General features: G+C 24.6%; 2 protein-coding genes across 3 annotated transcripts; one reads left to right on the top strand and one right to left on the bottom strand.

The window, feature by feature from the left end:
• The first annotated feature begins 384 nt into the window (after positions 1 to 384).
• On the top strand, positions 385 to 4,182 carry LOC122712268 (actin-binding protein IPP-like). Its single transcript, XM_043931773.1, has 7 exons — positions 385 to 775; positions 1,137 to 1,665; positions 1,742 to 1,907; positions 2,016 to 2,362; positions 2,459 to 2,805; positions 2,897 to 3,117; positions 3,188 to 4,182. The coding sequence occupies exons 1-7, from the start codon at positions 706 to 708 to the stop codon at positions 3,422 to 3,424; spliced, it is 1,917 nt and encodes a 638-aa protein (XP_043787708.1). The 5' UTR covers positions 385 to 705; the 3' UTR covers positions 3,425 to 4,182.
• A 1,958-nt stretch (positions 4,183 to 6,140) lies between these two features.
• Positions 6,141 to 14,291, bottom strand: LOC122712293 (splicing factor 3B subunit 1). Of its 2 annotated transcripts, XM_043931817.1 has the most exons (19): positions 14,048 to 14,291; positions 13,566 to 13,744; positions 13,379 to 13,465; positions 13,108 to 13,234; positions 10,994 to 11,073; positions 10,737 to 10,904; positions 10,447 to 10,663; positions 9,933 to 10,334; positions 9,376 to 9,839; positions 8,942 to 9,299; positions 8,580 to 8,872; positions 8,340 to 8,465; positions 8,037 to 8,258; positions 7,778 to 7,960; positions 7,512 to 7,700; positions 7,249 to 7,424; positions 6,899 to 7,171; positions 6,590 to 6,806; positions 6,141 to 6,505 (listed from the first exon to the last, which is right to left on the bottom strand). In XM_043931817.1, exons 1-19 carry the CDS (start codon positions 14,073 to 14,075, stop codon positions 6,347 to 6,349), a joined length of 3,948 nt encoding a protein of 1,315 aa, XP_043787752.1. In that variant the 5' UTR covers positions 14,076 to 14,291; the 3' UTR covers positions 6,141 to 6,346. The 2 variants fall into 2 exon arrangements, with proteins under 2 accessions (XP_043787752.1, XP_043787753.1); XM_043931818.1 differs by lacking the exons at positions 13,379 to 13,465; positions 13,566 to 13,744; positions 14,048 to 14,291 and adding an exon at positions 11,389 to 11,457 and having other exon boundaries at positions 13,108 to 13,148.

The raw sequence follows: 14,291 nt of genomic DNA, 5'->3' as shown, positions 1-14,291 counted from the left end.
TTTAATTCGAAAGAATGGTATTTTAAAGTAACGATATATAAAACTTAATTTTGATGAGAATAAGATGATTTATATTTCCTGTTCATAATGAATGGGGCTAAAAGTAAAACATCATTCGTACCACTACAAATATTCAATTAAATTTGATTTGAAAAATTAAAATATTTATTCATTAGCTATATAATATATATATATACATATATATACATATATAGAAATTATATTTATGAAAAAAGATTGAATAAAATGAAAAGTGTTGTATATTTATTTTGATTACTTTCATAAAATAACATTATTCAATTGTATTGTTGGCATAACTGTAAGGCAATGAACTCATAATTGAATTACTAAAATCGAACGAATAGAATGAGTGAATAAGAAATTTTAATTTTGATATATAGAAATAAAGAAAAAAATCTCAGTGTTTTTTTTCAATTATAAATAGGATATAATTTTATGTTTAGCGGATATTAATAACTTATATTGTGTTTGTTGATGTTCATATATTGTTTTGTAAATGTAGATGAATATACATACATATTAATAATTCTTTTGTAGCTACTTTCATATACTAAATAGGTTATTTGACATATGTCAGATTTCTTATACTGAATTAGTGACTAATTGGTAGAATCGAGAAAGGAATGAACCAAATAAAAAGCGGTATCAAGTAATAATAAATCACGTGAAAATGTGGTGGTAGTGATGCGTTTAAAAGGGAAAAATAATACAAAATCATTTCAAAGCGTCTATAAGGTGCTCTCGCGTATATGCCGTAAGTATTCTGTATTTAATTTCTTAATTAATTGAATTTTCCAAATCATTTTTTTTGTGAACTAATTTAATTATTGTTGTATCATATTTCTTTTTTCTTTTTCATTGAATTTTAGCTAATTTGATTTTTAGTGAACAAAATTAAAAAAATTCATTATTTTATAATAAATTAATTATAAATTTAAAATATTTATATATAATATATATATTCAGTTAAAAACTTTCATTTCATATATATTCTATGATTATTCTATGATTATGATATAAAAGGAGGAATATTATAGAAAATATTTTTTTATGAAGTGTTTAATGAATAAAAATAATAGATATATAAAATTAGAAAGAATTAATTGTTTCATTAGGAACTGCAGATAAAGGACAACTTGATGGTTTCATGGCTGATGGTGCAGTACCACCAATAAAGAATGGGCATAATTGTAATAATATGGGTTTCGCAACACAACCAGTAAAACAAACTTCCGATGTTTCTAATACTGTTTATGCTGTGGGGCAATATGCTCCAAAAGTTTTAAGGAATTTAAATGCCCAAAGACTAAAAAATCAATTTAGTGATGTAGGCCTGGTTGCTGGTGGTAGTGTTATTAGAGCACATAGATCAGTTCTTGCAGCAGGAAGTGCATATTTTAATGCTATGTTTACTGGTGGTTTGGTTGAAGAACAGCAGGAGTTAGTAGAAATTCATTCAGTATCAGCTAATATTCTTTCTCTCTTGGTGGATTTCATTTATACTGGGAATGTTGATATTACCCAGGATAATGTTCAAGAATTATTTGCAGCTGCTGATATGTTAGAATTAGATGAAGTAGTATTTGGTTGCATTACTTATTTGAAACAGCAACTGCATTATTCAAATGCTCTTGGGATTTATAGGTAAGATAAGTAAAATTAAAAAAAATTTATCTAGACTATTATATAGGATTATTTATAAAATAATTACATTAAATAGATTTGCAGAAGCACATAACAGATTAGATCTTTCGGAGACTGCCCTACGCTTTATACAAGTCAATTTTCCTCAAGTGTCTCAAGAAGAAGAATTTTTAGATCTGCCGAAAGAACATCTTGTTCATTTTCTTAGTAGTGATTATATTCATATTGATACTGAATTCCAGGTTTATATTTTTATAAATTATTTTCTAAATATTAACTTCTTATAATTCAATTATATTTTAAATATTTTTCAAATTTTTAATTTTTTATATTTTATTATATTTTATTAGGTCTTCCAAGCAGCATATAACTGGATTATTCATGATATACCAACAAGAAGATGTTATGTATTTGAAATATTAAGTCATATACGTTTACGGCTGTGTTCATTAGCAAGATTGGAACGAGTTATTTTGGAATGTAAAGATGCAAGTCTTATTGTTGCATTAAGATCTATACAAAAAGATTTAGTATCGAATAAAGGATGTCTTGTGCCTCTTCATGCACAACCTAGACTTTGTGCTAAGAAAAATATTTTAGTGATTGGTGGATCTAGACGAGAACATTCTGCAGACAGTTGGGGAAGAGCTGCTGAAAGTACTTATGAAACAATTGAAAAATATGATATATTTACAGGGTATAATTTTTTATATTATTTAATATTAATTTACTAAAAATGATGTAATTATGAAATATCAAATATCAAATCATTGAATTATAATTATTTTTTTAGTGAATGGAGTGAAGTAGCACCAATTGGTATAGGTCGAATACTACCAGGAGTTGCATTATTAGATGGTAAAGTTTATGTTGTTGGCGGAGAACTTGAATCATGTATTATCGCTAATTGCGAATGTTACGATCCACGTGATAATGTATGGACTTCGATTGCTTGTATGGAAGAACCTAGGTGTGAATTTGGACTTTGTGCCTTGGATAATAGTTTATATGCATTTGGTGGTTGGGTAGGTGAAGATATTGGTGGATCAATAGAAATATATGATCCAATAACTAATTCTTGGACACTTGATGGACAACTTCCAGAACCTAGATTTAGTATGGGAGTAGTTGCTTATGAAGGTAAATAAACTAAACAATGAATAATTAAATAAAATAAAATATATAAAAATATATAATATAATATAATATTATATATTAATTCACCATTTAGGATTAATATACGTTGTTGGTGGTTGTACACATAATAGTAGACATCGTCAAGATGTAATGAGTTATAATCCAGTAACAAGAGAATGGACTCACTTAGCTCCAATGCTCACTCCACGTTCACAAATGGGTATCACTATTCTTGATGGATATATTTATGTTGTTGGTGGTACTAATAAAAATCAAGAAGTTCTGACGTCCGTTGAACGATATTCCTTTGAAAAGGTAATATTTTTATGTATTATAAATATATTTCTTTAAATTTTTTATATATTAAAATTTTTTATTATTTCAGAATAAATGGAGTACTGTTGCATCTATGAATATGGGAAGATCATATCCTGCAGTTGCTGCAGCCGATAGTCGACTTTATGTTATAGGAGGTGATCAATCTCAGGAAATTAATTTTTTTCGGACGCAGATTACAATTTCTACCGTCGAATGTTATGATCCTCATTCAAATAAATGGCATGAATGTGCATCATTGCCGACGAGTAGAGGTGAAGCGGCGGCAATTGTTGCACCTTTTTGATTGAAATTTTTGTTCGATCATATCAATATAATCACGTGCATTCCCTTTTAAATTTCATGATATTGAACATATTAAAAATTTCTTGAACGTAAATATAAAATAAGAAATATCAAAGAAGAAACATGTTACTGATTATGTTCATTTACGTCATATATAAATTTGACGAAACAAACATAATCTTCGATGTATTTTTTTATAGATCAAATTTTAACAATCGATAGCATTTTTTCTAATGAACATATGATGCAAGAGGATTTGAAAGAAAAGATAAATGTTCCATTAATAGTACAGTGCTATTTTCTGTACCCTTGATATTATATTATGTATGCTGATTTTCATATAAAATTACATATGTTAAAAAAAAGAATATATATATATATATATATTTAATAGTGAAGAAGTAGAGCTGAAACTGACTTCCATATATTTTAAATATTTTTTAGTATAAAAAAATTTTATTAATAATTGTAGAAATGATTGAAATCTTCACATTCTATAGTCATTTACCAAAGTATAAAAAATACGAAATATGATATTCTATTGTAAATTTTATCACACTACAACGAGAGAAAATGGAGAGTATATTTCTAATATACATGTAATATGTGTGAAATGAAATATTCTTACTTGTTAGTGAAAAATACAAGTGTGATATATCTAGTTTTCATCAAAAATGTTAAAGTTACGCGTGCTTGTGATATTTATCAATTTTAAATCTCTATAAATTATTATTTTCAATAATAAATCGTATATACATATTTTGTTACTTTATTCATTTTTGTCAGTGTAAGTCAAATACTTAATAATGATATTATTGTCTAAACTAATTTAAAAAAAATCATGTAAAAATATTTTTTTTTCTATTTTTATAAATTGTGAAGTCATTTTATAGAGTCACACAATATTTGTAAGTTGACTAATCAAATTTTACATTATTAATATTTTATAAAAAAAATTTTCAATTGAATTTGTTTTTTAAAGTGTATCTGATATTATGTTGAAATTAAAATCGAACGCATCCTTTTTATATATCATAAAATTTGTAAGTAAACTTCATTTTTAAAATTATAAAATAATAAATTTTAAAATGATATAAGACATTATAATACATTTGAAAGAAAAGTTCATTTTGAAGAATAAGGGATTATATTACACATATTACTTTTGCAACTTCATAAATATTAATAATAAGTACTTAGGCTGAAAATAATTTTTATAAAATGTATATATCAATGTGATTCTATAATCAATTGCTCTTAACATTTCAATTTCTATTTTATCAACTAATATATGTATGTAATTCATATTTTTATCTAATTCTATGTACTATTTATACCAAAGTTTTATTTAACAAATAGTTTATATAAGATATCATTGCAAAATAATATAACAATAATCTATATAGATTTTAATTTGTTACTGTTTAAACTGGTTATTCTTTTTAGATTTATTTTTATTGTTTTCTTTTTTTTGCTATGAATGTGATGCTTTAATAAATATAAAATATTAAAAGCTTTGCACAAAATGTGCTTTTAAACAATCAAATATTTATTCTAAAATATTGTACAAAACATTCATTGGAATGAAACTATAATTTTTATTACATTCAAGAATAATTTTTTATTTTTAATAATTTGTAAATTATTAATTATTTTATATAATATTTTATTATAATTGTATATACAAAATACAAAATTGTATTATATGTTATACTTTTTTCAATAATTTTCTTTTAATAAATTGTAGAAGAAAATTCAATTTACTTATTTTATAATATTTATAAACGATATATTTATTTTTATTTTAATTATAAATTTAAATAATAATTTAAGGATATATATGTATACGTTGTTAAAAGTGCTATTAGATAAATGGTCTTTATATATATTTTAAATATGTAGATGAAATATAAAAAGTTATTTTTTAAATTTTATTTGGTTCTCAATTTGAAAGTATATATTATAATATATATGTAATTGCACTTTTATTAGGATTGAAACTAAAGGAATTGCATTGAATTCAAAAGTAATTGAAAAATATTATAAATATAATGATGTATGTATGTGTATATTTATGCATATATGCTTTATGCCAATTTAAAATAAATCTATTTGGAAATATAGACATTTCACATACAATTTTTATACAAAAAATATTGCAATAAATGTTTCATAAAGAAAAAGAAATATAATGTAATGCAACTATATTCTCCAATGATATTTTAAAATATAATATACATGTAAGTTTGGTATGTGAATATTGTTTTATACAATATTCACTATAAAATATTAAGCTGTCTCAAAAATTATAAATAAATATTTAAAAATAAATTAGTATTGATTTTATTTATAGTCATTTAATAAATTTTAAAAATAAAATATATAAAAAAAATTCTATTTATGTTTTTTTTTTATTATGATATTATTTTCATGAAGAATATAGTTCTTTTTATTTTTATAAGAATCATAAACTCTTTTATTACTGTAAATTATAAAAATATGTTAAAATGTTATAAAATTGTGTAAAAATATATATATAATATTATTTTTTTTATGTTACATTATTATGCAATAAATTTAAAAAAACAATTATTTGAATATTGAAGCAAATACTTTGAAATAAATAAGTAAATTCAATTTCATTGCTTAGAATATGAAACATTTTATTTATAAGGACTGACAAATATTTTTTCTTAAGAATTTGTAATTAAAATCAATTTTTAATTTAAAAGAATTTATATATAATTTGTTTATAGAAAGAAGTCCAAGAAATAAATACTATCAAAGTTTACTGTCTACATCTTATGCATCACATAACATATAACTATTTTAGCTGACTTGTAAACAATAAGCGAATGATACTATGTTTTACGAAGATTATATAAATGTATAATACACATTTTTATATATATATTTAAAATCATTATAAAACATAGTCTAATTCATATCTAATATACTGATTCTTTGGATCATTCATAATTCGAGGATAACCAGCTACAAGAGCATCTTGTCCACCTATATAAAGAGAATTATAAATTTTCCAATATACATCTCGTACTTTTCGTGCTGGATGAAATAATCCCTATATAAAAACATAATCATGAATGATAGTTTATTATGTTATATCTATTATATTAATATTCATACAATTGATTATAATATATACCTGCAAAGTATATTGTAATATTTTAATTGGTCCAAGAGCGACACGTAATCCATCTACTGCATCCATAAATGCTTGTACTAAATGAGGTGAAGTTTCAAAGACATTCGGCCATACATGATTTAATAGATGTATCAACGCATCTTCGCATCCAAACCCATAAACACCTAATGCCATGTGTTTAATAGCAGCACATGCTGTTTGTCTATGTACTAAATCTCTATAATAATAATAGTAGAATTAAATTAGATTATTATTATTTATTATTATTTCTCATAAAAAAATTAGTTTCTTATATAAATATTTTTTTACCTATCCATAAGTGCATCTTCCAACAATGGACTAACAGCATAAATATAATCTTTTCCCATTTCACCAATATATTCAAACAAAAAAGATAAAGATTTTAATACGCCATTTTGTACATTTAATTCTGGTACTCTATATTCATTCATCAATGCAGGAAGTACTGTAAACGGACTACAAGTTTCAGCTACAATAGCTATAGCTACTGTAGTGCATACACGATTTTGACGTTCTTGTACTTTTAAATTATTTAATAAAGTTGCTAATACATCATGAGGACTATACAAATATACAATAAACAATTTAAAACATGTTAATGTTAGAAAATTTTCATATTTTATTAAATTTATAATTACCCTATCGCTTTTGCAATATAACCAAATGTATTTACTGTAGCTCTTCTAATCGCTTTCTTATGAGCTTTTAGAAGTTCCAAAAGTTCAAAACATATTCTCATCCATTCTCTAGCAGATACATATTCAGGTCCTCTATCTGCAATTCTGCCTACGAGATCAATACAATTTTCCTGTACCTAAACATGAAAAATTTTATATTATAATATATTTTTAGAATATATTAATAATTTTTTCATATAAATATACTCGTAAATAATACTAACTTTTTCATGTCTATTCTTTAATATAGGAGTGAGTCGTGGTAATAAATCTTTAATAGGTGGTGTCATTTTTGTCATTCCTATGACATTTACAATAGCTTTTAATGCGCCCAAAATACTACCTAATACTTCTGGATATTCTTCACCCAAATATTCGTAAAGAACAACCCCTAAATGACCCATTAGTTTTTCCTATAAATAAATAAAAACAACAAAAATAAATATCATCTTATATTAATAAAATTTATATGTACAAAATATAAATTTACTTCTTGGCAAGTCTTCATCACAACAGCAATTCGTGATATTAAATCAGCAGCTTGTTGTCTTACTTTTGCAGATTTATTATTTAATCTCCACAATATTGTACCGCATATTTGTGGAAGATATGCTTTTACTCTTTTTCCTAATGTATTCACAATGGTACCAAAACCATTCAACATTACTACATCCTATGTAGTAAATAAATAAATTTATTACATTATTATTCTACAATTTGAATTTATAGAAATTATAATTAGTGCAGACCTCTGTTGTTTGTTCTTGAAAAGCATATAAAATACCATCAATAAGTTGTTCTTCCAAACGAGAATCAACATCCGCTGCTCCTAAATTACCCATTATTTTTTCAATAGTTTCCATAACCATTTTTCTATATTGTTCATTTTCATCCTTCAAATCATCTACTACGCGATTTATAATTTCTGATGCGCCAACTTTATTTGCAATTTCTACAGTTGTATCCACAAGCTAAAAAATCAAATTTTTATGAAATTCATGTATTTTGTAATTTTTTATCAATATGTTCATTAATATATATAATATATATACTTGTCTATAATTTCTACGATCTAAAGCCATTCTGTGATTCCAAAAATGTTTAAAAAAATGTGGGAGGATTTCATCTTTGATATATTGTGCTTCTACACCATCTGTTCCGCAACATTGTTTCACCACCTATATATATATATATATATATATATAATATATCCATTTTGGTACAATAATAATATATTTAATATATTATTATAATTAAAATATTGGTTTATTATTATATTTTTAAGAATTTACTTTAAGAACAATCTTCTTCATTTCTTCATCAGGTGACTGGAATTCACGAATAAGAATTAACATTACTTCACGAGTATAATAATTAGCATATTCAGCATCCATAAGAGGAATTAAATAACCAATGGCCTTTAAGAATGCAGCAAGACCTTTTCCTCTATGAGTACGAATACCTTTCCAAAGTGGTTTTAAAACAGAATCAAAACTTTCAATACCATAAGGTGTGGCTGCTTCAGCTAAAGCAGCAATTGCTAAAGCAGTGATAGTACGAACTTTTTGTTGTTCGTCAACGAGACCTATAAATTAATCAATGTTTTATAATTATCTTTTAAAGTATAATTTAAAAGTTGTAAAGATTTAATTACCATGTTCTATAATTTCAACTAAACTCTTTAAATGTGGTAATATAGCACATCCCATAAGAATAGCAATTTGTTGTACAATTTTTATACCAGTATGACGAGCTTGCCATGATTTTTTACTGCGACATACAGCTTTAAGGAATGGAAGTAAAGAAGGAATTCCTAAGGCTGATGCCACTACAGCAAATGCTCTGGCTGTTGTATTACGGACGTATTCATCAATATTGTCAATATCTGGTCTCATTGTAGAAATCATTGTTGCCAAACCAGCAGCTTTTGCCAAATTAGAGATAATTTCTCTACCTTCGACACGAGCATAATAATCTTCATCAATAAGCAAAGGTTCAATAACGACTAAAATCTAAAAATAAATTTATTTTTTGATTCATAAATTTCGAAATAAAATAAATTTAAATATATAAATTTAATAAATTTACCTTATGTACATAAGGTCTAACTAAATCATCGAGTTTATAAAGAATACGATCAATAACTTTTACAAGAAGATGACGTTCTTGATCTTCTAGCGTAGGAGACATAAGAAGTGGAAGTATCTGATTAAATAAAGGACCTGCACCAAATTCTCTTGCTTTATCTGTAATTTGTCTCAGTGCAGCTTTCCTCATTGGTGGTGTACCATTTTTAATTTTTAATAATAATTTCATGATTTTTCTCTCTTTCTGTTCTTCAGGGCTAAGTGTTTCTTCATCAACATCAACTAATAATTTATCAAAATATTGTGCGTCTTCAGGTTTCATAAAAGGCAAATTTCCTTTTGGCTGATTGTCTACAAATTTTGCTGTTTTATCTTCCGTTTGAATGAAAAATCCTTGTGGTGTACCCGCAATAGGTGTTGGGGTAGCAGTGAGTTTCCTTGCAGGTGTACGAATTGGAATATATCCTATATTATAAAAATATAATTAATAATTAAATTTAATGATTAAAAAAACTTTTAATTATAATTTTGAAATCTTTTAAACATTTTATAATCTACCTGCAGGTGGTTGCAAAACTTTGTATCCAGGTGGGAATAAAGCATCTAATTCATCATCTGAAAGTGGTCTATTCCTCTCATCAATTTCTCGTTCCCAGCGATATGCTTGAAGTTGTTCTGGCGTCATTGACATTAAATGTCCTGGTGTTGGAGTTGCCAATCCCATAGCTTTAGGTCCTGTTGGTGTTACACCACTAGGTGTTAAAATTGAAGTTTGATGTGGTGTTGTAAGAGGAGTTGCTGGAGTTTGTGGCGTCATAGATCCAGGAGTTTGATTCGAAGGTGTTTCATCCCATCGACTTCGACGTTTGCTAGCCGAAGGAGTAGGTGTTTCCTGAATTAAATCTCCCGCAACTCGATCTGTTCTTGGAGTCTCTGCCCAACCACTATGACCAGGTGTTTCTAACATTAAAAAAAATTTATTATTTAACCATGTATTTATATTATTTTTTTAACTATATATTTACATTATTTTAATTATTAATTGTTTAATAAAATTATAATATAAATTTACCACGTTCAGTTTTTGGTGTTTCATCCCAACGATTTCTACGACTTGAAACAGCTTTTTCATGAGATGGAGTTTCTCTACCAGGAGTAGCTGCACCAGGTGTTGCATGTCCTGGAGTAGCATCCCACATTCTTGTACTTAGCCCTGGTGTTGCACCAGGAGTTTCTCCGCCTTTACCATGTCCAGGTGTTTCATCCCATCTAATTGCAGCTGGTGTTACCTAATAACATTTTTAAAAAATTTTTTATTTATTTTCATTTTAGAATTAATAATACAAGCATTTATTTATTTACATCTGCATTATCCCAGGATGTTGGTGTTGCAGTTGTACCAGTAGGTTTTTTTGGTGTTGGAGCATCATCCGTTTGATCCCAACGACCTCTTTTTTTAGGTGCAGGTTTAGGTTCACCATTTGCTTTTAATGTTCCTTCTTTAGCTTTCTCTGCTAGTTTTTTTCTTAACTAAAGCAATATAAACAAAAATATTTTTTATTTATTTAAATATTAATAAAAAATTTTATATAAATTAAACTGAATTCAACTGAACTTACTTCAGTTTCTTCTCCTTTCAATAATTGTTCCCGCATTATTTCAGTATATGTCCTAGAACCGATGTCTGGCGTCTTACCACCTGTAATCAGGAATCAAAAGTCACGCAAAGCGTAACCATTAGATACTTTTTCAATAAATGCTTAAATTTTCAAAAACTTCTGAACATACCTAGCCATTTTATAATATTTATTGTTAAAATGCCCTTAGAATATTTGGATATATTCTAAGTAAACTACTGAATTCACTCTCATTTCCACGTTGCATATACCATTAAATTAAATGATAATAAAACATTTTTAAAGGTAAATATAATAATAAATCGTAAATAATATCGAAATATTTAAACAACGGGTTTTAGAGAGCTGCAACAGTAGATGGCATATAGCATACGTACGTGAAAATTTGGTGCCATAGGGAGCACTGTCCTGCTCATGTCTTCCACATCGAAAAATACTTTAGCCATCTAAAAATCAACTCATTCTTGTTATTAATAATATTTGCACACCAATCACTCATACTATTGTTCAATATTTATGTTCTCCCGAAAAACGTGTGATACAATGAGAATTTAATAACATATGATTTATATATGTAAGTAATCAAAATAATAGTTAAAAAATTTATGAAGAAAAAAACATGAAAATATATTATAATTTATAATTTAATGTAAAAAAAAAAGTCTCATTGTATCATTTATAGGACGTGACTGTAATGTTCTGTGACAATTCAATCTCGCTTAACCTTCGACATAGTATCCTCGGTTAGCAGATGATTCCAAATGTGCAGACCGTCACTAAGATTGGAAAAAAATGTAAACATTAGTATTTATTTAAAAGAATCACATTCACTCTGTTCATTCAAGCCAGTATTATTTATTTCTTAACGCTTCCACAATCTAAGCATAAAGAAATATTAATTCTAATAATTAATAATAACTGAGATAAATATTCAAACTAAATTTTTTATGATATATTAAAACAGTGTATAATGTTTTTATATTTTAATTAATTTAAAAATAATTTAAATTATGATATAAAATATAATAAATTTCATTATGTATAATATAAAATATTTATCTTTATTTTATAAATTTTATTTAATGTATAATTTAAATAGAATTCACTTGAAATAAATTTTATTTTTATTATTATTGTAGTTAACAATCCTACAGCAACAAAAATGTAATGTTCAATAATTTTTTTAAAATAAATTAAGTAAATACAATAAAATTTATTCTTGTATTATTTTTTTTTATAGTTCATATTTAATATTCTGTTTAAATTATTTATATATATAAATCTATTTGATTATACATAGTATACAATATATAATATACAATCTCATATTATTGAATGATCATAGATTTATTAAACATTTTCTGTATTTAAAATTTAAAATGAAATGTATAATAAACAAATTAATTAAAATTATTAAATTATATATAAACTAAAATATCTTTTCATAAATTATTCAAAAAATTTAAATTGTTTTATTAATTATCCAAAATATTAAATAATATAATTATATAAAATTTTATTTATTTTTTTATTATATTTTTTTCAAACAAAAATATAAAAGTATGATAAAAATTATAAATAAAAATCAATACTATAGTTATTCAATTATTTAAACTTTATCATATTTCATTTTGTATTTAAATTTATAATAATATAAGATAATATAAAGAAAAAGTCAACTTGACTATTCAGCTATTAAAAAAAATATAAATTAAATAGTAGTATATATTGAATTAAATTTTTTTCTCATAATAAAGTCAAGTAGACTTTTTTATTCATTCATACATTGAAATATATTTAAGATGACCTTAAATCAGTGATAGAAGCTCTATTGTGCATGTATTTTGTTGCAATATAATTAAAAGCTATGTACATTAGATAATTTTAGAAATATTTTAAAAAATATTAAAAATAAATATATTATGCTATAACAAGTTTTGATAAAATTTATTATGTTTATCATGAAAAAATAAAGATTTTTTTACTCCATTATATTGCTTCAAAATATCAACAAAAATAACAATATATAAACACACTTAATATCTAATTACCTGTTTTGTTTTTGAATTGTTTAACTTAAAGGAAAAAGTACTAACCTTCTGCGAAAGGATCAACACGTTCAGGCGATATGATCATTCTTCGTCTTTTTTGTCTATATTCATCTTCTCTGTCAGCTATAGTGGGTCGTCGTCTATCAGCAAAAGGATCATAATCTTTTTCACTCTAAATAATAAAAATTTGAAAATTATTAAATTAAAAATTATTAATATAATTATTAATGTTATTAATGATAACATTATAATATGTTATATATATGTTATGAATGATAACATTATATAATGTTATAATGATAACAGGCTAAAATACCTGTGCAACATCATTGAGCAATGCTGCTGGTGCAGTATATCCTGGTCTTTTATTAGTACTAAAAGTTGTTGGTTCATAATCTTCATCCTTAAGGAAAAATAATATATTTTATATTTTCATATAAGATTCATATTACAATTAAATTACAATTATATTAGAAATAAAAATAAAATAAAAATAAAATTACCTCAATTTCATCATTGGCTGCAATAGATGTAACATAGCCTTCATATTTATTATTACTTCCATCATAAATATCTTGATCGTAAAAACCAGTTTTTCCTAATCCTACTTGTTCTTTTTCTGAAGATGCATTTTGAATTTCTTTTTTCTTTGATTGTATTTCTCTTATTTGTGCTTCAATATCTAAATATGATTAATATTTAATTAATATTATATAGTATTGTATTAATCAATGAAATTTTATATAAAAGTAACTTAAATATTAAAATAAAATAAAAATAAAATAATTAAAATTAAATATTAAACAAAAAATTAAACATTAAATTAATTATGTGACTTTTATTAGTAAATTTAATCAAAGTAATTTAGATAAAAGATTAGCAAATGTTTTTTAAGATATTTATGTAATTTTTAATTATTAATTATTAAAAATGATTGAATATAATTTTTAAATAGTTAAAAAAATTTAATTTAAAACAATTAAACCTTCATGCGTTCTGGGAATGGAATCCATCGTGTAGCGTTAAAACTTGACAGAAAACTATCTTCGAGAACTCCGTCACTATACTTGATTTTTGTCAAGTCTTTAAAAATAAGAATTATCTTTGTAATATTATACAAGTGTTCTTTGTGCACATCACAATATCATTCAATAAAACATGTAAAACATTTAGCAGAGAACTAAATTCTGTCCTTTTAATCTTTATACTAGTAATATTATAAGATGGCA

This window comes from Apis laboriosa, unplaced genomic scaffold, assembly GCF_014066325.1.
Source record: "Apis laboriosa isolate Shangri-la unplaced genomic scaffold, ASM1406632v1 scaffold1_cov151, whole genome shotgun sequence".
Lineage (NCBI taxonomy): Eukaryota > Metazoa > Arthropoda > Insecta > Hymenoptera > Apidae > Apis > Apis laboriosa.
This window is presented reverse-complemented; position numbering and strand designations above follow the sequence as displayed.

What these genes read in the sequence shown, in the direction of transcription:
- LOC122712293 (XM_043931817.1), bottom strand. Translation starts at nt 14,075, where the DNA reads ATGGATTCCATTCCCAGAACGCATGAAG. An exon ending in TGAAGAAGATTGTTCTTAAA is followed by an intron (nt 8,466 to 8,579) that starts GTAAATTCTTAA and finishes ATATATATATAG; the next exon opens with GTGGTGAAACAATGTTGCGG. An exon ending in ATCGTAGAAATTATAGACAA is followed by an intron (nt 8,259 to 8,339) that starts GTATATATATTA and finishes TTGATTTTTTAG; the next exon opens with CTTGTGGATACAACTGTAGA.
- LOC122712268 (XM_043931773.1), top strand. Translation starts at nt 706, where the DNA reads ATGCGTTTAAAAGGGAAAAATAATACAAAATCATTTCAAAGCGTCTAT. An exon ending in AAATATGATATATTTACAGG is followed by an intron (nt 2,363 to 2,458) that starts GTATAATTTTTT and finishes TTATTTTTTTAG; the next exon opens with TGAATGGAGTGAAGTAGCAC. An exon ending in GGGAGTAGTTGCTTATGAAG is followed by an intron (nt 2,806 to 2,896) that starts GTAAATAAACTA and finishes TTCACCATTTAG; the next exon opens with GATTAATATACGTTGTTGGT.